Below are 20,558 nucleotides of genomic sequence, written 5' to 3'. Positions count from 1 at the left end.
CCACACTATTGGATTTCAAAGCCAACATACAGGCTCTTTCAGGTAGGTTGATTCCCCAATGTGGTTCTCTACAGATCATTATTTGTTTCTCTAGAGCTCCCACCCTAATTTCCGTTAAAGAATCACATCAGAGCGAGAGCGAGAAAAAGAGCAAAAAGCAGGTGCAAATAATAATGGAGATTCTGGGGCCAAGGCCATGACACAGATGATCCCCTATTTAAAGTGGGTTGAAAATATCAGGGGAGGGGGGGGGGGGGGGGGGGGGGGGGGTGATAGTCATCAAGGTACTACGGAGTAGATGCAGTGCATATGTTTTTTCATGTTTAACCGGACATCAACCTTGGAACGGATGGACGGAACCAATCATTTACCGAACCTTAGAACAAAACAAATTTTATGGTTAATGCACCAAGTTACTCGGACTATGGGTAAACCTTTATAAGCTCACGCTAGCCTGCGCTAGGACCCTATGTCTCCATGCATAAACATGGGCATGTAGATCTCAATTTAGACCTGTTATCCGGTAGTCTCCGGATTGACATTTCGATCCCAACAATTCTAATTGGGATCATCCATTGAAATGATATGGGAAGATCCTATCTGTAGGGCTTGGGGCTTCAAGGAACTATGCCGAAAGTTACGGGATAAGCTTCAGCTACAAGTGCCAGGGTTCGACAATATGCCATAACTACTCTGTACGGAGTATGTGCAATATTTCTTGCTTGCAAAGATCCTGGCAATAGTTCCCACTTGAGTAGGACCCTGTGCTAACCCTGGGCTTATTCTGTACATATACGGAATAGTGGCGCCAACTCTCGGCATAATGGAGATGCTAGTCCCGCTTAATACTTCTTCGCTCCATTATATTGATCCTATTGAAATCACGCCAACTATAGAGCTGACCCGCCAGTCCTGGATACTGCTCCTTCCGTAACAAGCTGTAAAATCCTGATCAGGGGACAGGGGCAATCAAGATCGTACCTGTAGATCACATTCGGTTCATAGTATATAAATACAGTCTTTCTCTGCATTCCCATCAAAATTTTCTTTTTCTTCCAAGCCTCTTACCACAGTCATTCTTTACACAAACTACAGTCACTCCTTTCAGTTTCTATATACTTAATTTCACAATGAAGGCCTCTTTCATCGCTACCGTCGCTGCTCTGGCCGGCTCTGCTTTCGCTGCTCCCACCCCCGCTGGTGGTCTTGATAGCCTCAAAGGCCTGAAGGTCGGCGACATCGCCAAGGAGCTCAAGCTTAACGAGATCCCCGTTGTCTCTAAGCTCAGTGACGTGACTAAGGTCCTGAACCTTCCCTCCCCCGCCTCTCCCTCTGCCAGCAGCGCCCCCGCTGTCCAGGACGGTCACCTTGTTCAGAACCTCGGACCTCAGCTCGACAACATCCTGACCGTTGTCGGCCCTGACGCCACTACCCTCCTCATCGAGCTCTCCCCTGAGGTTTCCGCCCTCGTCTCCGGCCTCGGTCTCGGTGCCCTCGGCGCTCCCCTCGGTTCTATTGTCGCCTCCGCCTCCGGCGTTGGTGCTCTCGTCACTGGTCTTGGCCCCGTCGTCGATGGTCTCGTCACTGTTGTCGGTGCTGACGTTGGTGCTCTCCTCATCAGCCTCTCCCCCGAGGTTGCTGGTCTCGTTTCCGGTCTTGGTCTCCCTACCGTTGGTGTCCCCGTTGGTACCGTCGTTGCTACTCTCGGCAAGAACCTCAAGCGTGGCGAGGTTGTCCAGGACCTTGCCCCCAAGGTCAAGACTACCCTTACCGTCACCGGCAAGAATGCCAAGAACCTCCTCGTCGAGCTCTCCCCCTCCGTCACCTCCCTCGTTGCTGGCCTTGGTCTGACCACCATCTCTGGCCCCATTGGCTCCATCGTCGCTGAGGCTTCTTCCCTCGGTGACCTCATTGTCGACGTCTCCGAGCCCGTTGAGGACCTTCTCCACATTGTCGGAAAGGACGGACAGCACCTCCTCATCAAGCTGTCTCCCTCCGTCGTTGCCCTTGTCACTGGTCTCGGCCTCCCCACCGTTGCCACCCCTCTCGGTGCCATCCTCACCACCGTCGCTCAGAACCTGTAAAGTGTTCGCAGGCAGTAGTGTCATTCTGGTTGAATAAGCTTGCTTGGGTGTAGGTCCAGCATCGGTCTGACCTCGGTTCTCGCTCGGCATATAATCACAACAACTTATCATATTCATGTATACAATTTCTATATTATTTGATACTTAATGGCCCTTAAACATTCTCATTATAATGATTGGTGTGTGCAGACGTCTTGAACCTATCTAAGTAATGGAAAATCGGAACAACCTTAACATGGGTTCAAAAATTTGACCAGAGTCTGTGCGTGGCCTAACCAGTAATCAATATAGTGACTCCACGACTTGGAATCCGAATCACGAGATGCCATAGCAGATGTAGCTTCAGATCGCACCCGTCGTGATGTCTCCGTATGCCGGGATTGAATAGTTGCCGAAACAACTCCCATCATACTTCGCCTTTACAATATTTTCCTTCTGAGCCTTGATGAACGTCTGTAGCTCGCACCATCCGTCATCCCGCTCCCCGCAATCTGAGATACTGCGTCCAAGAGGGATTGTCCTTTGATTCATTACCATATGCACATAGGTTGTTTCGCCCCCCTTGGACTCATATGGGGAGACCTGAGGATCCCCCGAGCGCCTCGCAAGTACGGGGCGCGGTGCTTTGATCACTTCTATATTGAAGCGTCCCGCAAATGGAACAATATGGCTGACAATCAGGTCGCGGTTTAGCGGCGGATTAGAGGTGGGCAGGAACTCTCCGAATTGTGTGAGGCCTAGCGCCGTCAACATCGAGAAAATGGTGGTATCGTGACTAAAATCCAAATACAAGTTCTGGTTCAAAGGGAAGGTTGTAGGGCTGGTGTCCAATGTTTCATTGATGGCAGCAAACCCCTCGTCTGGCTGAGGGTATTGGTGCTGCAGTCGGGCGATAAGCTCTTCAACGTAGCCCACGCCCACTGCCCGTCCGGTGGGAGACGCAAATCCGTTCCCTCCATAGTAGCTTAGGTCAAGGCTATATTCAAAGCCTAGCCACTCATCCTTAGTAAAGAGGGAGCAAAAGGGGCTATATCCCAGGCCGACGGTTTCATATGGACACATCGTCTGGGCATTATAAGTGTCCGCAATTGTCCAGTTTGGGTTGCCCGTCATCGACTGACGGAATCGGTCCGTTGCACGCTTCAGATATTTCTCCTGCCATTGGGTGCTTGCCCACTCTCCGGCCGCTGATCGATCGTTGTTGTTATTGGGACACGCCTTATCTCCGGACAGAGGATTCTTGAATCCGGTTTGTTCGATAAGGACTTCCAAAGTGACATTTTTTGTCCAGTTAGGGCCGAAGAAGCCGTTCAGAAAGTTTTCGGCTGACTGTAACATTCGCACTTGAGTGGTTGTACGGGCGATAAGGGGAGAGGATGGATCATAGAGTCGGCCATAGTTAAACCAATTAAGCACGCCGCTGTCAAAGAGCTGTTGGCGGCCAAGAGCTGTCAGCTCTTCCTTTCCCAGTTGATATTCCCAGCTGTTGAGGAATGCCAGATTACCAGTGAAGCGAGTCCCATTGCCTAGAAGTTCCGCTATACGGTCTGGTAGAGTGGCCACAGAGGAGCTAGAAGTGGGATACCGAGATCCGTGTCGGTGTACCATATGCATCTGTGTGATATTGGTGCCGTGGGGAAGTGGATATTCTTTAACCCCGAATCCTGAGGGATTTGGCATGTAAGGTCTTGGTGCCATGGTTAGTCACGTAGAAAACAAGCCGGCGAGCTCTACCCATACGTACGAGAGATTTCCCATATGTTTGAATATTTCAGCACCATCAGTCTCTCCGATGATAGGTACATCGGTCACCACCGGGGTATTGGGCACATAAAAATCTTTCCCAAACGGAGCCAGGTTTGTCTGGGCCAGAAAGGGTGCGCTTCCGGCCTCGGTCGGACCTTTTGTTACATATATGTCAACACTGGGGGGCTAATTGGTCACGGTTATTGGGGGATATATACCAGCAAACGGACCATAGCTGGTTTGGAAATAATCCGGGATTGTGGCTGTTCCTCTTGGGTTTATGACGCTAGCATTTGTGGCTGTCGTACCAAGAAGTAGAAACTGAGCAGGGATACGCATGGCCACACGAATAAGTCTGGGGGAATATAGTTTATTAAGCTCAGCAACTGTTTTGCTTAGTATTTTCCCCTAGGTTTGTCCCAACCTTTTATAAATGGACGATCTTCACATTCTGCGGGATGCGAAGGTGAGTCATGCTAAACCGTAGCATTTAGCGGTTTTACCATTAGCCGACCCCTGGGAATTTCCGATCAATTCCCGACATAAGTGAGGAGATATCAATTACCTCGGGATACTTCCGTTACATTTACATCCCCGTGGGGCCCCGTATTTTATTTGACTTTCTCAACGTTGGGGAAATCCCCACCTACGTTGTCACGTCCGCTGTAATTGCCATATTCTAGTCAGTGCCAGGAATGTGCATTGTTCTATCTTCAATCTATGATTAGGGGGGCTATTGAATCCTTCCATATGTAGTCTTAGGCTCTGTTTGCCGACCTTTCAATGACAAAAGTGCACCCAGCTGCTTCAGACATTGTCTAAGCATATGCATATAAAAATAGGGTAGTGTGGTGGAATATGCGTATCCATCATTCTTGACTTTTTGATTCACCTCGAACTCAATGAATCAGTGCTACTTTTGTTCCATCTATTACCTTTCCAATGCAACAGCATTGTCGGAATGAAGCTTGCACCCATGATCAACGCAGTGACGATACCAGAGCTTTTAGCAATCCCAACGCTATCGAACATAGATGTGAACCTAGAATAACCATCAGCATTATAGCTTTCAAAAATTAAAAATCGGGTCAATTTACCAGAAAGGTCCAATGAATCCCCATGTCGAGCGTACAAAGTTAATGAACACTCCAACACTACCTGCATCCTGCGGATACATATCTACCGCATAGGTAGTGAGCACAGTGGTGACAACCTGGTTACCGAAAGCAGCAACGCCAGTCCCAACCACTGGTCTAACATCCAATTTTCCAGCAGTAGCTTGCTCAGTGCATACCAAGAAAACAACCATACCAGCGATACTCAGCAAGAAACCAATATAGCTCAGCCAGAGTCGGAACTCTGGTGCAGGCTTACGGCCAATTTTCCGCGCACGGGTATTCATCCACATATCTGACATGAACCCGCCCAACTGTTCACCCAATAGAGAGCCGATAATCAATCCAAGGAACAGCAAACCGAGTTGTTGCGCGTTGAGTTCGAACTTTCTTTGCAGCAGCTGAGGAACCTCGACCGAGTTCATGACTGAGGCGAAGAGGAAGACCATGGAGTAGGCAATGGTGACAAACACAACCGGGATGTTCGTAATCAGGGTCAGGGGGTGCCAGAACTCGGACAACTTAAACGGGGTTGAATCTATCCGCCGAAGGGACAGGTACTCTGTCTTGAACGCAGACGACGGGGAGTGCGCGTCGACACCGATGTAACGGGTCTCGGGCCCGAAGAAAATGTAGAGGATGAACTCGACAGCATTGGTCTGGAGATACGATCAGTCATGGGATTTCAGCTTTCCTAGCTGAATACTCACAATGGCCAAGATCCAGTAAATCCAGCGGTATCCAACACGCTGAGTCACAAATCCGAAAATGAAAGGACCAACTGGCACACCCAAGGTCACCATGAGAGTCCAAACACCCATGTAACGCGCTCTCTCGTGTCTGAAGAATGTTTCGGTGACAACAACACTACCAATAGCCATGGCAGGTGAGACAAAGAATGAAACTAGAGCTCGGCATGCCGCCATGGAAGCGTAATCTGTGCTCTTTGCACAGCCAATATTACAAACACAACTCAGTATCAGCGACAGTAGGAAAACTGGGCGCCTTCCAAATCGGTGAGAGAGCGGTTTCCAGAATAACGGGGCACCTCCCAGAATTGCGATCTGTAGAGAGGTTAAGTAGCTGACTCGTTGGATAGAGACTCCTAGATCTTCCGCAATATCTTCATAGGCACAGATAATGGCTGCCGCGGTAAATGTACCCATGCAAGCATGGAACGCGACAAGCCCCAAGTTGGTTGATTTCTGTGGTGCTATCAGCTTGAAATTCGGAAAACTGCGCCATTCCCACCAACCTTCCATGATGGCCAGTTGTATGGGTCCGCTGGATCCATACTAGGAATCGGATCAAGGTCCACGGTGCCATGTCGTTCAATCAAGTATGATTTGTGCGACTCCGAAAGAAGTGCGGGCGAGTCAGAGAGCTTGGTGCCGATCTCATTCTCCGTTGCGTAATCCAAGCCTTCTTTTTGATGGGAGGCCATGGCGCAGAATATTATATTATACACCGGGGTAAGATAAAATGCCGCGTTATAATCACATAAAAACAGCGGAAACTGTCAGTCAAAAGGGGCCCATTTAACCCCGCAACCTGGGAGGATTCGTAATCGGTTGTTAATCGGTAGTCCGGGGTAGCAATGGACTGTAAAGTCAACAACCGTCTTCAGTGGACCTCCGTGATCCATTGCCTCCATTCTGACGTCCGATGATGGCTTCGTCGGTAGTTAAAGAGATAGTGCATTTGCCAGAAAATACGTGTATCCAGTGGTATTTGGGGGTCTCGGTGTTACAGAAGTTGAAACATTTAACTAGTGTATCAACTAGTCCAATACCGGGGACGAACCGAAATATAACAAGCTCGCCGAGGTCTGTCTAGAATACTGGGCCTAAGTACCTCACTGCTAATATAATCCTCCTCGTTGTGATGTTCGGTGAGATTTTAGCATAATTTGTCTACGCAAGCCGGCTAAACAGATCGCCGGGGAAACAAACGTACCTAATCCACCAAGTAGACCTTCAACTGTGGTTTCGATATCACGTCTGGGATTTGAACACTGGAATGATGGTTGAAAGGCCGTAGGAGTAATAATCCCGAGCGCTGTTGTTCACAAGCATGCTTTCATCTCTAAATCTACATATCCTTTTCATTTTCTTTATTTATAGGGCCCCACCTTCGCATGCAGATCCCCCTGGCTCTCGTTCTCGGCCAATCCAACAAATTCGTGTTTGAAACGCTCATTCAATTCCATGGCTCGTTCATAGTATTCTGGCCGGACCATGCCCCCTAAGGGAATAAGCCCCACGTCTTGGAGTTGACGAACAATGTCTGAAATTCCCGCCAGGAAATTCATTTCGTCTCCATGTAATTTTAGCCTGTTCAGATATGTCAAAGCACTTCAAACTCACGTTGGCCGACAACGAAACATAAACCCTCCAATGCCGAAAGCTTTTTACATATTTTTGAACAGTGAAAATTTATTTCTATTGTCCAAGTTCATACAAAACACTTCTTCCAAACGATATCATTTCCGACTATGCCCAAGCTAACACCCATCTCATTATGCTACTCAGAGCATGAATAGCTAGTGAAGGGCTTCTTCGTTGTCGGACACTTTCGACTCGCCGGGCAACCGATAACTCATGCTGATTTGCAAGATCCGCAGGAGTATACCCATCATTATCAATGGATGTTGCATCAGCGCCGGCTCTCAATAGCAGCTCCACAGCCTGCATGTTTCCATCGGCCGCCGCCCAGTGTAGAGGTGTCCGTCCAGAGATGTCCCCCTTTGTGAAATCTGCCCCGTTCATGACAAGCAGCTCAATTATGTCAATCTTTTGAGTTTGCATTGCCCAGTGTAACACGGAATAGGCGCCCATCGTGATAGACGAGATATCAGCACCATTTTCAAGCAAAAGTCGGACAATCGAGGTATTTCCCTTAACAATGGCCGAATGCAATGCTGCCATGCCGTTTTTTGCCAGAATATTGGGACTCAGGCCGGCGTCTAGTAACAAAGATGCCGTATTGTATTGGTCACTTTCACAAGCATAGTGGAGAGCGGTATATCCCCGGCTGTTTTGAATAGAGAAATCAAAGCTTTTGGTGAGCAGTGATTCGATAATATCTTCCCATCCATTGGCAGAAGCTATGTGAAACATGGTATCTCCTGCCTCATCCTTGGCTGTAATCCAATATTTCGGTTTGTAGGAGCGATCCATGCCCGGAATGGCTCGAGCCAGGTGTATCAAGTCTAACGGCCCAAGCAGCCGAGCTATGAGGAGCAGGATCTCTGCTGGGAGAATAGGGTTTGGGGTTTGCATCATCAACTCGAACAAATCGATCGATTGAAGAATTAAATTGAATCGGGATGTACTTGACAATTTAAATTGGGTTAATTTACACTGCGCTTTAGAATCGCCTTTCTCCAAATTGGAGAAACCCGGGCTTACTGAAGTTCTGTTACAAACTGCCCCTGGACTGGCGAGTTACAAACTAGGCCAAAAAGACCATTATATCTGAGCGTTATGCTCAGATAGACCAGGCTCCGATATATATAGTGCGTAATATGACAAGTTCCCTTGATAGCTCCATCTGCCAACAGCACCCGAGTCAGGCAAATCCAGTCACTGTGGCATACCATACATTGTCATATTGCCAGATATTTGCCAGAATCAACAAAGCCTCTAGGTAGAATCTACCTAGGAGAAATATGGCACAGCACAAGGCATCCATGGAAACACAGCACATTGCTATTGCAAAGCCACCTAAATATGCCCAGATGTCCTTCGTTTGTATCAAATTTTCTACCGTACGGCTGTTTATACTGATTGTTCCACAGTTTATTTGCTGCCCGGTCTTCTGATACAATGCCTTTAACGCCCTCCGATCTTCTTCGTCGCAATTCAGTCGTATATCTTTCGGGCCCAGATCGTACATGGAGCCCTCAAATCTCATACATCGGTCTTCAAGGCCGACACAATGTCCATTTTATTTTTCAAATGGCATCACATATCTATCCCACTCCCGAGTGGTCCTAAACCCAAAGTGGTGGAGGCGCGGAATACCTTTCTCAATCGTGACGAAATAATCATACCGCGGACGTGGATAATCATGGTGAAGCTTCCAGTGCCCGTTGCGTTGCAAGTCGGATCTAGCTATAGGACAGCGGAATAATTCGGGCTCGTTGTCATTCATTACGATATGAAACAAGATAGGGCAGTCGTCGAGATAAAGCTTCTAAAGCATGGAGTGAGAGTTGATCCAGTCCAGCTGCTTGTCTTCGTATAAAGAGAAATTAGGGAGAGTAAGTGACTTTAAATTAGGGAAGTGAACTCCGTCCAGCTTAGCGTGAGGATAGAAGCCCCAGTGAATGCTGGGGTACAGGGGAAAGCTTTCGGAGCGACCCCATGGCGGGCTTGAGCCAGTATGCTGACAGTGTGTATGTAAAAAACTGATTTGGCTCGTATATCTGTCAGACGTAGTCAAATTAGTATTTGTAAGTAACTACAAGGTTAGCGTAAACGGTAATAAGCAATGACGCACGTGGATCCCATGTTCGGGGGAGGCATCATCCCTTTCATGCACAACATGAAGTCTTAAAGACATCAACGTGCTCAGCACTTGGCCCATCTAATTCAAAATCTTTCCCGGAGGTGGAGCTGTTTTCTGATGATTCTGGATCGCGAGTTCTTTCAACGGTCGCTGCAAAGACCCTAATCCTGCAAAGAACCATTTCAAAACAATAGCCTGGTATAGCTCTGTCTGGGGTTTGTCGTCATGAGTGGGATATACGGCACAGTGCTTATCGAAGCGCAGAGCAACGTTTTCCAGATGTGGAAGTTCTGATAACATCGGTAACAGCTTTCGCCATTGTCGGGGTGGGTTGATTTCTCCTTCGAAGTCGAATCCCATTGAGTTGCAACTCAGCCAGATATTACAGAAATGGATCTCGGCAAACGTCACTTTACGCTTGTCAAGTGGTCATATCTCACTTACATAGTCGCGACCCACGGTGTTAAGATAGAGCTTGCGCACGTGTTCATTCACCCGTGGGTGGGGTATGATAGACTTAAAAGCTTCACAACTTTTTTCTCCATGAAATAATGCGGAATATGTAGCTACTTGCGGAATCGCGTAGTGTCCGGTTTGTTAGCCTTCTGAGGGCCTTGGAGAGTTTCTGAATCTAACAGAGACCCAATCATGGCAAGGGGGAGAGACCAATGCTGCCATTTTCTGTTTGCCCTAGGTTGTAGTGTAGTTGGCCACTGGCTATGAAGTACGAGGGAAGACGATGAGCTAAAATAGTAAATCTGTTGTTGGCATTTTCCAAGGCATCCGTAGGGAGAAGTGGTTGAGGTTGAGAGACTTGGCGCTAGTGCCAGAGCCCAGAAGCGAGAAGCGATTCTATAATCTTCACCTATGAAATTGTACGGGAAAATAAAGAATGGAAAGCTCTGGGTAAGCTGTAGAGACACTAGAGATGTGCTATAACGTATTTCACTACCGAGCCGCCCACACCACCGAGCCGCCCACCCAAAAACACATAGTAAATGCGATAAATTACAGCTTGATACCTCAACAACAGCAGTTTATATAGAGATTTCGTTATAGGCTAATACTTTTTAGGTATTTTCTAGCTTCTCTAGGGAGTTTTGGAAATATATATAACTTCGTGATTGCGATATACATATTCCTGGCTTTCAGCACTAATTTTCAATACTATTATAATGCACCTCTTCGATTTTCTTAAGATTGATATATAGTATTTAAAATTCTTATCGATAGCTATCGATATGCAACGAAATCAAACAAAAAACGCGGATATTAAGATATAAGGTTATAGAATATCGCGTTTACTATGTGTTTTTGGGGTGGGCGGCTCGGTGGTGTGAGCGGCTCGGTAGTGAAATACGTTATATATCTACAAAGAACTAGTATCGTTCTGACAGTTCGAGCACCAGTTCACACTAATATATAAAATATTTAAGCAGCTTCCAAAAATAGAGTAGTCTAACAGCAGGGATGTATAATACAGGGCAGACCTGGTAGATTTCATACCTCGATTCCCTCCCGTAGTCCGAATACTTCCTTAATATATGGAGGACATGGATGTAGCAAATATATTGCCTGTTGTCTCTTATCTCCAGCCTATCACCCGGAATAGCAATAATATAAGGGCAACAAATACCCCTAAATCGGGGTCTATCTCGTCATCTCGAAAGTAATACAAATCAGAATTATTACTGCTGTGCTTATCTGCGCTGACGAAAACGTGTCCATTAACATTTACTGAACCTTTGGTAGGTACCTAGGTAACCCCAAACTGAAACTCAGTCGTCCTATCAGAAACTCGCCTGAGTCCGCGACATCGGGGTTTCCCCGAAAAAGCCCCGATTTTATTGTTCGGCTAGGCCAATTGTGATCAATCTATAACAACTAAAGAAGGTTTATCTTTGACTTTCTCCGCCACCTCCTGCCGTTTTGCCTCGTATCTCCCTCGGCTTTAGAATATATTCCCTTCCTCCAGGTTGACCCCCCGGAGGCTCTTTTCGCTTCTACATGTCCTTCCCCTGGCGACCCTGTTCTGGCGCCATGTCTGTTTTATAATTGCGCAATACCGCTGCTTCCACCAGCGATGTCCTCATGTCGCTTGCCGACATCCCCGGCAGCAATTTCAGCATCGCTGATCGCTCCGTCCAGGACCGATTTGCGGAGCATACTGCAGTTTCCTGCCTCATCGCCATTGCCTGGTACAATGCCCTGGAATTGATCGTTCTGTGCTTCACCACATTTAAGCGATATGGCGGGTGCTATTTTTGGTGTCTCCTCATCGCCTCCTTCAGCATCATCCCTTTTGGTCTCGGATATCTCCTTATCATCTTCGACATATACAGCAACATGTTCCCCGTGACGATGGAGCTAGTTGCGTGGGTCGGGATGGTAACGGGCCAATCCCTGGTTCTCTGGTCTCGATTGCATCTTGTCTGTCACAGCCCAACCGTCCTCCGCGCCACCCTCGCCATGATCATCGTCGATGCGATAATCCTACACATCCCCGCCTCCGTCCTCGAGCTCGGCAGCCATTCGCAAAAATCCTCCCTCTTCACCCACGGGTTCAACATCTTCGAGCGTATCCAATTGGTCGGATTCTCCTTACAAGAAATTATCCTCTCCATCGTCTATTCCTGGGAAGCTGTGCGACTACTTAATCTCCGCCCACGTGGCCACTACCGAGGCACCCTGGTCCAACTGCTGATCGTGAACGTAGTCATGATTATGATGGACGCCGCCATTATCGGAGTACAGTACTCGGGCTTCTTTGATATCCATGTCACCCTCAAGGCAATGGTCTACAGCGTCAAGCTCAAGCTGGAGTATGCGATCCTAGGAAAATTGGTCCATATCACCGAGGTGAACGGCAGCAGCTCGGCCCACACCGACCTATCGGATTTCGTGGATCTTTCTTTACATAATGCTCGAACTACGCAAGCGGATAGCGACGTGTTCACAGAGAATCCAGAGTACGGCCCGCACATCCGTCGTATGCGAGCTCCCTCCAAGGGCTCGTCCACTGACCCGCTAAGAAGGAGTCTCTCCGCCGCCCCGAGTCCGAGTTATTTAAACTCGGACTACCCATGATGATTCCACATGTAAATAACGATCTTCGATGATTTTGTACATAAAACTACTCAGTATATAATGCACGACATACACGATTATCTATCTCACCAGTCGGGTGTTAAAATGTCTCACCTATAATGAGGGGAAAGTAGTACCCCCCCCTCACCCCTCACCCCTCACCTCGCATCGTCGGATACCGCCGCGAACATCGAGATATCAAATCGAGCGCGATCCCCAAACCCACCGAACCCACTCAGATATCCTCACCCATCGACCCACCTATACCCAAATCCACAATCTAAACCATACCTGGCAATGACCACTCCCAACCCAACCTCTCTAACCCCCCTAACAAAACCCCAACTGACCGCGGCATCCCGCGCAGCCCTCGACCACCAAATACAAGCACAAGACATACACAAAAAGCGACCCTTCGCGGCAATCCTCCTAGCCCCAGACAACGAAACAATCCTGCTTTCCTCGAACTCTCTCTCGCACGTGCGACACGCAGAAAGCGAGCTCGCGCGCAACGCAGCAGATAACTACGACTGGGCATACCTAGCGCGCTGCACGTTGGTGTCGACCTGGGAACCATGTGCGATGTGCGCAGGCGCCATCTACTGGGCGCATATTGGACGGTTGGTGTATCTGGCGTCGGAGGCGGCGTTGCGGGAGGTTGTTGGTGTTGGGAATTTGGAGAATTTAACATTGGATTTGCCTTGCCGGCGAGTTTTTGAGAAGGGGCAGAGTGTGGTTGAGGTTATTGGGCCGTTGGTCGAGGAGGGGTGGGAAGGGAGGGTTGTGGAGGATAGTAGGCGGTATTGGGGAGGGAGGGGTTAGATATTAGTCTTGGTTAGGTATAGCTGGTGTGCTGCCCATTTGTTTGCCCAGGTGTTCAGGTGGTGTTCAGGTGCAGCATTTAAAGACCTGTTGACATATGCATGGTAGTAGGTCTTGGACTGCGCTGTGCCTTGGAGCAAGCTAGGGGTTAGTGGTCATTTCATGGGGCTCGAAGGGTGTGTTGTTGGTTGGATAATGTATGTCTTGTAGCCTAGTGCTGGTATTGGTATTGGCGGATGATAGCATGATAATCACCTACAGGTATATGATGAGAGCGCCACATACTTCATAAATCCACTGCGTTGAAAGCTTCTGGTAAAGTCAATTTCCTAAGAACCATATCAAAAAAGCGCCCGAGCACTTTTTCCAGACGCAGGACGAGTTGAATGGCCGAAAAAAGAGATACCTTAGACTTTCCTTTTCTGGAGTCGCGTACGGAGTAAAAACGCTAATATTAGTGCGTTCCAAGAGAATAGTGGCCGACGATCATGTTCTAGGAGAGGGCTTCCACTGAGATATGATTTGGAATCATAGGCGTTCGTTGTGTTTCATGTGATCGGCCAGTTACTTGCACATGTAATGTACATCTGTGAACCACAACTCGATCAAACTATGTTGTACACGGACTCAAGATAAAGACTTTAAAAGTGTACCCTGGTGGAACGGAATGGAGACGCTATTCTAAATCTAGTAAGGAGTGGGTGTAGGTACAGCCCATAAAGCCACACCCCTTTTTTTGTTTTAGAGGTGGCTGAAAGCTTGACCGACCTAGAACCGTAACCTAAGCCTCCCACGTTAAGTGCGCTAAGCTCAAATCACACCGCTAATAAGGGCGTGAATCCAATCGAGCTCTGGAGTATCGTCTCCCTTATGTCACATTCACGATCCGAAGTGTTGACGTCAAGTTGAGCAGAGTCTGATATGGTGGACCCACATGGACCCATGGATGATGATGGAGCGCGTGTGCCAAGACCTCGATCTTGTTAAATTGGTAGATCTTGGGATTTATCTTTAGGATTTTACATTAATAAATTAATAGAATTGGAAGCTGTAGCTTTAGCGTAGAAAAAAAAACATACTAGCCTTATGGATACGATGAAGTGGATGACGTGGATCTGGAGCTGCTGGGTACGTACTCGTACGTACCCATGGAGTACCCATATGGAGGTTAATATGACCTTACATATATGATACAACTTGGGTGCCCAAATCAAATAGATTAACCACTTGAAATTTGTTCTAGGCTATGAAAAAAAAAAAAAAAAAAAAAAATAGGAATAAGAGACTACGGAGTAGCGAAGGAGCAGATGTCCGTGTTCGTAGCCGAAGACCTGTGCCACGACAGAATGACGTCAAGTGTCGATCACCAAGCTGTGGGCAAGAAGTAGAGCTCTGTCTTTAGGTAACACACTCTAGTTTGCCCTCCTTAGGGGATCATTGCTTGGTTCGTCCCTCTCTGCTGCCATCATAATGGCGCTATCCATGGATGTCCCTTGATCTTTTATATTCCGTCATTCCCTCTTGAATTTTCTTCTACCATATTTTCCTTCATTCCTGTGATACCCCTTGTTGTGTGTGCCTATACAGGTTCGATAAATAGTTAATTCTCAGTGAGTCTGACCCTTGTTTGCCATTAATGCAAACAGTCCTAGACAGTCTCTAACCCTGTCCTTAGTTCATACATAATTACCTCTTCACCTATCTCATTCCCTCATCATTGGTCTTTGAATACATACTTCATCATGTCTGTAAACGTACCCACCAATTCAAAGCAGAAGGAGAAGGTATGTGTGACAGGGCGACCCCAATTGCAACCACGGCCACTGACAGGGAATCCCATTCTAGGATATCAACCAGAAGCTCCAATTCTTCGGTATCTACCATGGTAAGTTAAGATTCAGGTCACCCCAATTGATCATTGCCATACTAATTGCCTCCCGTCATAGCCTTCAAGAATAGCAAGCTCCCCTCGGTCCGTCTCAAATCATCTTCTATCGTCACTAGCCTCGCCACAAATGCTAACTAGGTCTCTTTCTCCCACAGAACAAGCAATGCGACATCGCGTTGAACTCCGCCTTGAACTCCAAGGCCCTCACATCTCCGCCTACGGAACTCTCATCCGACGGAAAGACCCTTGTGGCAGATCTGCGCAATGTCATTGACGCAGCTAAGAAGATGCTTTTGGTCAAGAATGAGGGTGAACTCCTGCAAGACTTTGTCTGGCAAGCCCAGAAGATTTCGGCTGGCAATGTCGATGTCAAGTCACCGGGACTCCCCTTCGACAAGGAGACCGGTCAGCAAGATGCTAGCAAGGCTGTTGATGGCCTGAAGACCCTAGGCACACTCCTGATCACCAACGGAGAGTTTAGAAAACTACGTAAGTAAATTTCCGTTCGCTGATCACGAACATTCCCTAACAATGCGCAGTCAACGATGCCATGACCCTTGGCAAGGACATTGCTGCCGATGCTTCTCAAAAGGCCGCCAACCAGGTCCGCCCCTCGGAAGAGGACCTTTCGCAGATCGACCAAGCTGCAGAGGACAACGTGTGGCACGAGAAGCCCAATGTCTCCAAGGATGACCTGAAGTCCAAATTCAAGAAGAACAAGGCTGTATGTACACCTGATGCGCCCTCAATTTGCACATACTGACATTATCTGCAGGAGAAGGGAAGCTCTGCCTCCGCCTCCGCTGCGGTTGCCGAGGAAGAGACTGGCGTGTCACCGCAGAACAAGAGGAAGGAATATTCCGACAAGACCAAGAACTACTTGTCCCAGAAGATTCCCAAGGAGCGTCGCGAGCAGACCGTCTGGCGCCTCAAGAAGATGATCATTGAGATCCAGGGTCATGCTGACTGTAAGTGAGCCAGAATTTATACGTCGACGGCGAAGATCACTAACAAATTATGCAGACCAACAAGCCGTTGAGACCTTGTTGACAATGGCCGAGCAATACGCCGGACACACCAAGAACGTCTCCAAGCAAGGCGGTAGCTCTGCGCGTGACGTCCTGAAGACCGACAATGTTCAGGCTGTTCAGTACAACTTGCGCACTCTTATCGAACGCTTTGCCAACTACACCTCTCTGGACAGCTTCTTTGAGTCGCTAAATACCATTTACAGAGATGCTGAAAAAGATCCCGAGCTCCGAAACTGGTTCACGAACGTCGACAACTTGATTCGGTATGTGAATTGGAACCCTCCCCCCGGAATAAAGACTAACCAGATATAGCAAATCTTTGCGCGAGCAGGGCTTCATCATGGAGGACGAATGCAACCGCCAGTGGAACGAGATTTACGATAAGGGCCGTTACCTCCTGCGCGAGCGTTACCGCGGTCACTCTGACCGTATCGTCGACGAGGTTAAGTTCTTGGCCGACCAATTCGAGAAGGACCCGCAAAACCAGGCCCTTGCTGAGTCGTTCCAAAAGCTGTTCAAGGATCTCGGCCACGATGCCAGTGGCAAGGCCACCTTCAAACCGGATCTCCTTCGGGATCTTCGCGATGTCATCATCCCCGGCATTTTCGAGAATGTCCGCTACATTCCAATTCCCCGTATCGAGGTCTCGGATCCCATGGTTGATGTTGTGGTGGAGAACCTGTGCATTGAGGGTGACAACCTGATGCCCAACGTTGTGGAGTTCGGCAGCGACAACTACTTCCGCTGGGGCCGCAAGAAGATCACCAACAAGCGTGATAATAAAATCATGATTTCCATGTCTGGAATCCAGATGGATCTGCGCGATGTCGCCTACTATATCAAGAAGAAAGAGGGCTTCCCCGCCATCACTGATCGTGGTGTTATGGATCTCTTCCTCGGTGGTGAGGGTTTCAGCGTCAAGATCGCTGCTTCTACCGCCCAGAAGAATGACAAGGAGCACTTCTTCAAGCTGGACAAGGTTAACGTGAACATCAAGCACATGGATATCAAGCTGAGGAAGTCCAGCCACAAGCTGCTCTTCAACACCTTCAAGCCCATACTGTTCCGCGTGGTCAGACCTGCTCTGCAGAAGGTGGTCGAGGGCCAGATCCGCGAGGCCTTCAGAAAGGGCGACCTCTTCGCCAAGGAAATCCACACCGAGGCCACTCGTGCCCAGGAAGCCGCCCGCGAAGATCCTGCCAACGCGCCCTCAATCTTCTCTCGCTACGCCGATGCCATCCGAGCTCGCACCCAAGCCAAGGCCAAGCAGGCCGAGGGCGCTGCTAAGCGTGACACCAAGGTCCAGACCGTTATGACCCTCCATGATTCCATCTTCCCAGATGTCGAGCTCCCCGGTGCCGTATCCACCAAGGCTACTGAATTCGCCGACTTGGCTGCCAAGGGCGAGCGCTGGGAGTCCCCCATCTTCAGCGTCGGCAGTGCATCCGAGTCCACCGGTATCCCATCCGGCGGTCCTATCACAAACAAGCGCATTACCAGCACCCAAGGTGCAAGCGCTGCCGGAGTTGCTTCCGCCGCCGGTGTCTCTGGCGCCACCACAGCCGCCGCTTCTAACACCGCCAACGGCACTAACGGCAACAACGTCTCGGGATACCAGTCCCGTGGCTTCTCCGATGAGGTTGACGAAGCTTTCGTTAATGGCAAACCCCAGAACTTGGGCGAGGGCATTAAGCATGCTGCCAACAACACTAATGGTATTAACGGCGTCACTGCCGGCACTACTGGCACCACCGTCACCAACGGAACTGCCATCAACAATATCGGAACCACCGTCTAAACTGACTGTGGCCAAAATCGTCACGACATTGGTGCAACGTCATTTTCTTATGTCTCTTGATCTTTTTGTTTCTTTGCTATGATTTCCCCTTGTGCACTACGGATGTCTTACTTTCATTGTACTAGTATTTGTTAACGGTAGCCTAATACACCATGCCACCATTGTCTGCGTTGATCATTCCGAGTAAATTTTGAGCCTTGGCCAAATATAAGAAACCTATAGTATTCCAGACTCATGGGAGATAAATAAGCTTAAAAGTCATTCATTGTCGTCTATAAAAAAAAAGTAAACTGAACTCCACTATACAAGAAACCCAGTGAAGGTAAAAATCCCCACTTGTTCCTCCCTTTTTTTACTTTTGGCGTCCACTTTCGTATAAAAATCTCGTGTCAAATCTCAAATCACAAATGTCTACATACCGTTTACATCTGATCAAAGTACTTTTGCCATCCCAACTCGCGCAACTTGGTACCCTTCAACTCCATGTTCTCGGCACGTGCAGCCTCGGCGTACGTCTCGACCTTGCGCTGGATGGCCGGGTCGAAAGAGCCAAGCACACGCGCGGCGAGGAGAGCAGCGTTGATGCTGTTGTTGATGCCGACAGTGGCGACGGGGACGCCTATTATGAAATGTTAGATATAGATCCGGTAAAGATGCAAATAAGCGTAAAAAGTGAAAAGAGATTTTGAGCGAAACAGGAAATAACATACCACGCGGCATCTGCACAATGCTGTACAAACTATCGACACCGTCGAGCGAGCTTCCCTTAACTGGCACGCCGATAACAGGGAGGGCAGTGTGAGCAGCTGCCATACCGGGAAGGTGGGCAGCGCCACCCGCGGCTGCGATGATCACCTTGATGCCGCGCGAGGCAGCCTTGCCCGCATACTCGGCCATGTAATCGGGAGTGCGGTGAGCAGAGGTGATCTCAACCTCAGGCTCGATGCCGAAGTAATCACGCAGCAGCTTGAGACCTGGGACGAGGGTCTTCAGGTCGCTGTCGGAGCCCATGATGACGGCAACAGAGGGGACGGGCTTGGAGGGACCGGAGGGGGCAGCCTTGGTTTTGATATCGGGGCGCTGGGCGCGCATGGTGTCGACGACGTCAACGAGGGGCTGAATCATGGTCTCGGCTTCGTGCATGGTCGCGGCGGTGACGGTGACGTGGCCCATTTTGCGGCCAGGCTTTGCGGCGCCCTTGCTGTAGAGGTGGATGCTGGCGTTGGGGATGGAGAGGGCCGCTTGGGTGGCCTTGAGGTGGGAGTCGGGGGTTGCGCCGCCGATGATGTTGAGCATGATTGAGGGCTGGAGAAGCTCAAGGCTCTTGGGTGGGATGGGCAGGTCGAGGATTGCGCGGATGTGGCTGTCGAATTGGGACAGTGCGCAGCCTTCGATTGTCCAGTGGCCGGAGTTGTGGATTCGGCTTGCAAGCTCGCAGAGCATAAGGCTGTTGTCTTCGAGTAGGAACATCTCCACGCCGAAAGCGCCTTTGCCTTCGAATACGGAGACAGCTTTGCGGGCGAGAGCTTGCGCTTGCTGGTTGATCGCATCGGGGACGTTGCGGGCTGGCGCATACACCAGCTTGCATATTGAGTCCTCTTGGACGGTCTCAACAGTGGGGTAGGAGAGGACGTCGTCCTTGGTCTTAATAACCATGACGGCGAGTTCCTGTAGAAAGGGTATTAGGGACGTGCATGATGGGATGCTCCAACTGCAGGGACTAACCATCTTGAAGTAAGCCCATTTTTCAGAGTAGAGCGGGCGGTCTTTCAGAGCCTCCAGGGCCTCGGGGATATCTTCTTTGGAGTTGACATGGAAGTTTCCTTTGGTACTGTCAACAAACATGTATACCCTCTCGGAATCATATATGACTCACCACGTCCGTCGTATGCCATAGTCTTCGACTTCAACATCATCGGGTAGCCCAACTGCTCTCCGATTTGAGCCAATTCCTCAGGTGTGTTGTTCACCAACTCCCGGTGTTCGGCCATAGGAATTCCATATTTGCGCAGGTGCTCCTTCTGGTTGAACTTGTTCTGGATCGTCCGGATAGCCTGCCAGCTAGGTTCCACCCGCACCTTCGACGCAACCTCCTCAAGGGCGTAGGTGTCGACGTGCTCAATCTCGGCAGTGATGACATCGCAGGTCTCAGCCAGTTTGCGCACGGCATCAGGCTCCTTGAAGGAGCCGGTCACATGGCCGTCGTGGGCACTGATCTGCTTGGCGGGGGAGTTGTCGGCGTCTAGGATATTGGCCTGAATGTTCAATCGGTTGGCGGACTCAACGAGCATGCGGCCCAGCTGGCCACCGCCGAGGATTCCGACCTTAGGCGAGTTCCACATGATGTCGGATCGAAGGGATAAATGAGTTAATTGATCGAGATATGGTAAATGAGAGATCGACGGTGCCCCTCAACTCCGAAAATTCGCGGAGAGTCACGTGGCGCTATCGATAAGGTCAGGCCAATCACCGATG

General features: G+C 49.2%; 9 protein-coding genes across 9 annotated transcripts; 4 read left to right on the top strand and 5 right to left on the bottom strand.

Moving 5' to 3' along the window:
- Nucleotides 1-1,130: 1,130 nt before the first annotated feature.
- Nucleotides 1,131-2,084, top strand: N7537_007724 (uncharacterized protein; the record flags this gene model as incomplete). Its single annotated transcript, XM_056898779.1, has 1 exon — nucleotides 1,131-2,084. The coding sequence occupies one exon, from the start codon at nucleotides 1,131-1,133 to the stop codon at nucleotides 2,082-2,084; it is 954 nt and encodes a 317-aa protein (XP_056750855.1).
- Nucleotides 2,085-2,426: 342 nt separating this feature from the next.
- Nucleotides 2,427-3,782, bottom strand: N7537_007723 (histidine phosphatase family protein; the record flags this gene model as incomplete). Its single annotated transcript, XM_056898778.1, has 1 exon — nucleotides 2,427-3,782. One exon carries the CDS (start codon nucleotides 3,780-3,782, stop codon nucleotides 2,427-2,429), a length of 1,356 nt encoding a protein of 451 aa, XP_056750854.1.
- Nucleotides 3,783-4,718: 936 nt separating this feature from the next.
- N7537_007722 (uncharacterized protein) lies at nucleotides 4,719-6,389 on the bottom strand (the record flags this gene model as incomplete). Its single annotated transcript, XM_056898777.1, has 4 exons — nucleotides 4,719-4,872; nucleotides 4,928-5,604; nucleotides 5,656-6,150; nucleotides 6,201-6,389. 4 exons carry the CDS (start codon nucleotides 6,387-6,389, stop codon nucleotides 4,719-4,721), a joined length of 1,515 nt encoding a protein of 504 aa, XP_056750853.1.
- A 1,048-nt stretch (nucleotides 6,390-7,437) lies between these two features.
- N7537_007721 (ankyrin repeat domain-containing protein) lies at nucleotides 7,438-8,226 on the bottom strand (the record flags this gene model as incomplete). Its single annotated transcript, XM_056898776.1, has 1 exon — nucleotides 7,438-8,226. One exon carries the CDS (start codon nucleotides 8,224-8,226, stop codon nucleotides 7,438-7,440), a length of 789 nt encoding a protein of 262 aa, XP_056750852.1.
- Nucleotides 8,227-9,535: 1,309 nt separating this feature from the next.
- On the bottom strand, nucleotides 9,536-9,817 carry N7537_007720 (uncharacterized protein; the record flags this gene model as incomplete). Its single annotated transcript, XM_056898775.1, has 1 exon — nucleotides 9,536-9,817. The coding sequence occupies one exon, from the start codon at nucleotides 9,815-9,817 to the stop codon at nucleotides 9,536-9,538; it is 282 nt and encodes a 93-aa protein (XP_056750851.1).
- A 1,731-nt stretch (nucleotides 9,818-11,548) lies between these two features.
- On the top strand, nucleotides 11,549-12,544 carry N7537_007719 (uncharacterized protein; the record flags this gene model as incomplete). The annotated part of the gene is made up of 1 exon (XM_056898774.1): nucleotides 11,549-12,544. One exon carries the CDS (start codon nucleotides 11,549-11,551, stop codon nucleotides 12,542-12,544), a length of 996 nt encoding a protein of 331 aa, XP_056750850.1.
- A 297-nt stretch (nucleotides 12,545-12,841) lies between these two features.
- N7537_007718 (nucleoside deaminase) lies at nucleotides 12,842-13,366 on the top strand (the record flags this gene model as incomplete). The annotated part of the gene is made up of 1 exon (XM_056898773.1): nucleotides 12,842-13,366. The coding sequence occupies one exon, from the start codon at nucleotides 12,842-12,844 to the stop codon at nucleotides 13,364-13,366; it is 525 nt and encodes a 174-aa protein (XP_056750849.1).
- A 1,742-nt stretch (nucleotides 13,367-15,108) lies between these two features.
- On the top strand, nucleotides 15,109-18,083 carry N7537_007717 (uncharacterized protein; the record flags this gene model as incomplete). The annotated part of the gene is made up of 8 exons (XM_056898772.1): nucleotides 15,109-15,150; nucleotides 15,212-15,251; nucleotides 15,313-15,338; nucleotides 15,410-15,743; nucleotides 15,794-15,978; nucleotides 16,030-16,222; nucleotides 16,278-16,548; nucleotides 16,598-18,083. The coding sequence occupies 8 exons, from the start codon at nucleotides 15,109-15,111 to the stop codon at nucleotides 18,081-18,083; spliced, it is 2,577 nt and encodes an 858-aa protein (XP_056750848.1).
- Nucleotides 18,084-18,505: 422 nt separating this feature from the next.
- N7537_007716 (phosphoribosylaminoimidazole carboxylase ADE2) lies at nucleotides 18,506-20,425 on the bottom strand (the record flags this gene model as incomplete). The annotated part of the gene is made up of 4 exons (XM_056898771.1): nucleotides 18,506-18,702; nucleotides 18,794-19,751; nucleotides 19,809-19,906; nucleotides 19,960-20,425. The coding sequence occupies 4 exons, from the start codon at nucleotides 20,423-20,425 to the stop codon at nucleotides 18,506-18,508; spliced, it is 1,719 nt and encodes a 572-aa protein (XP_056750847.1).
- Nucleotides 20,426-20,558: the final 133 nt, after the last annotated feature.

Source organism: Penicillium hordei (genome assembly GCF_028827395.1).
Source record: "Penicillium hordei strain IBT 12815 chromosome Unknown utg000004l_segment0_segment0, whole genome shotgun sequence".
Taxonomy (NCBI): Eukaryota; Fungi; Ascomycota; class Eurotiomycetes; order Eurotiales; family Aspergillaceae; genus Penicillium; species Penicillium hordei.
Note: the sequence above shows the minus strand (reverse complement) of the source record. Positions and strands in the feature narration are given on the sequence as shown.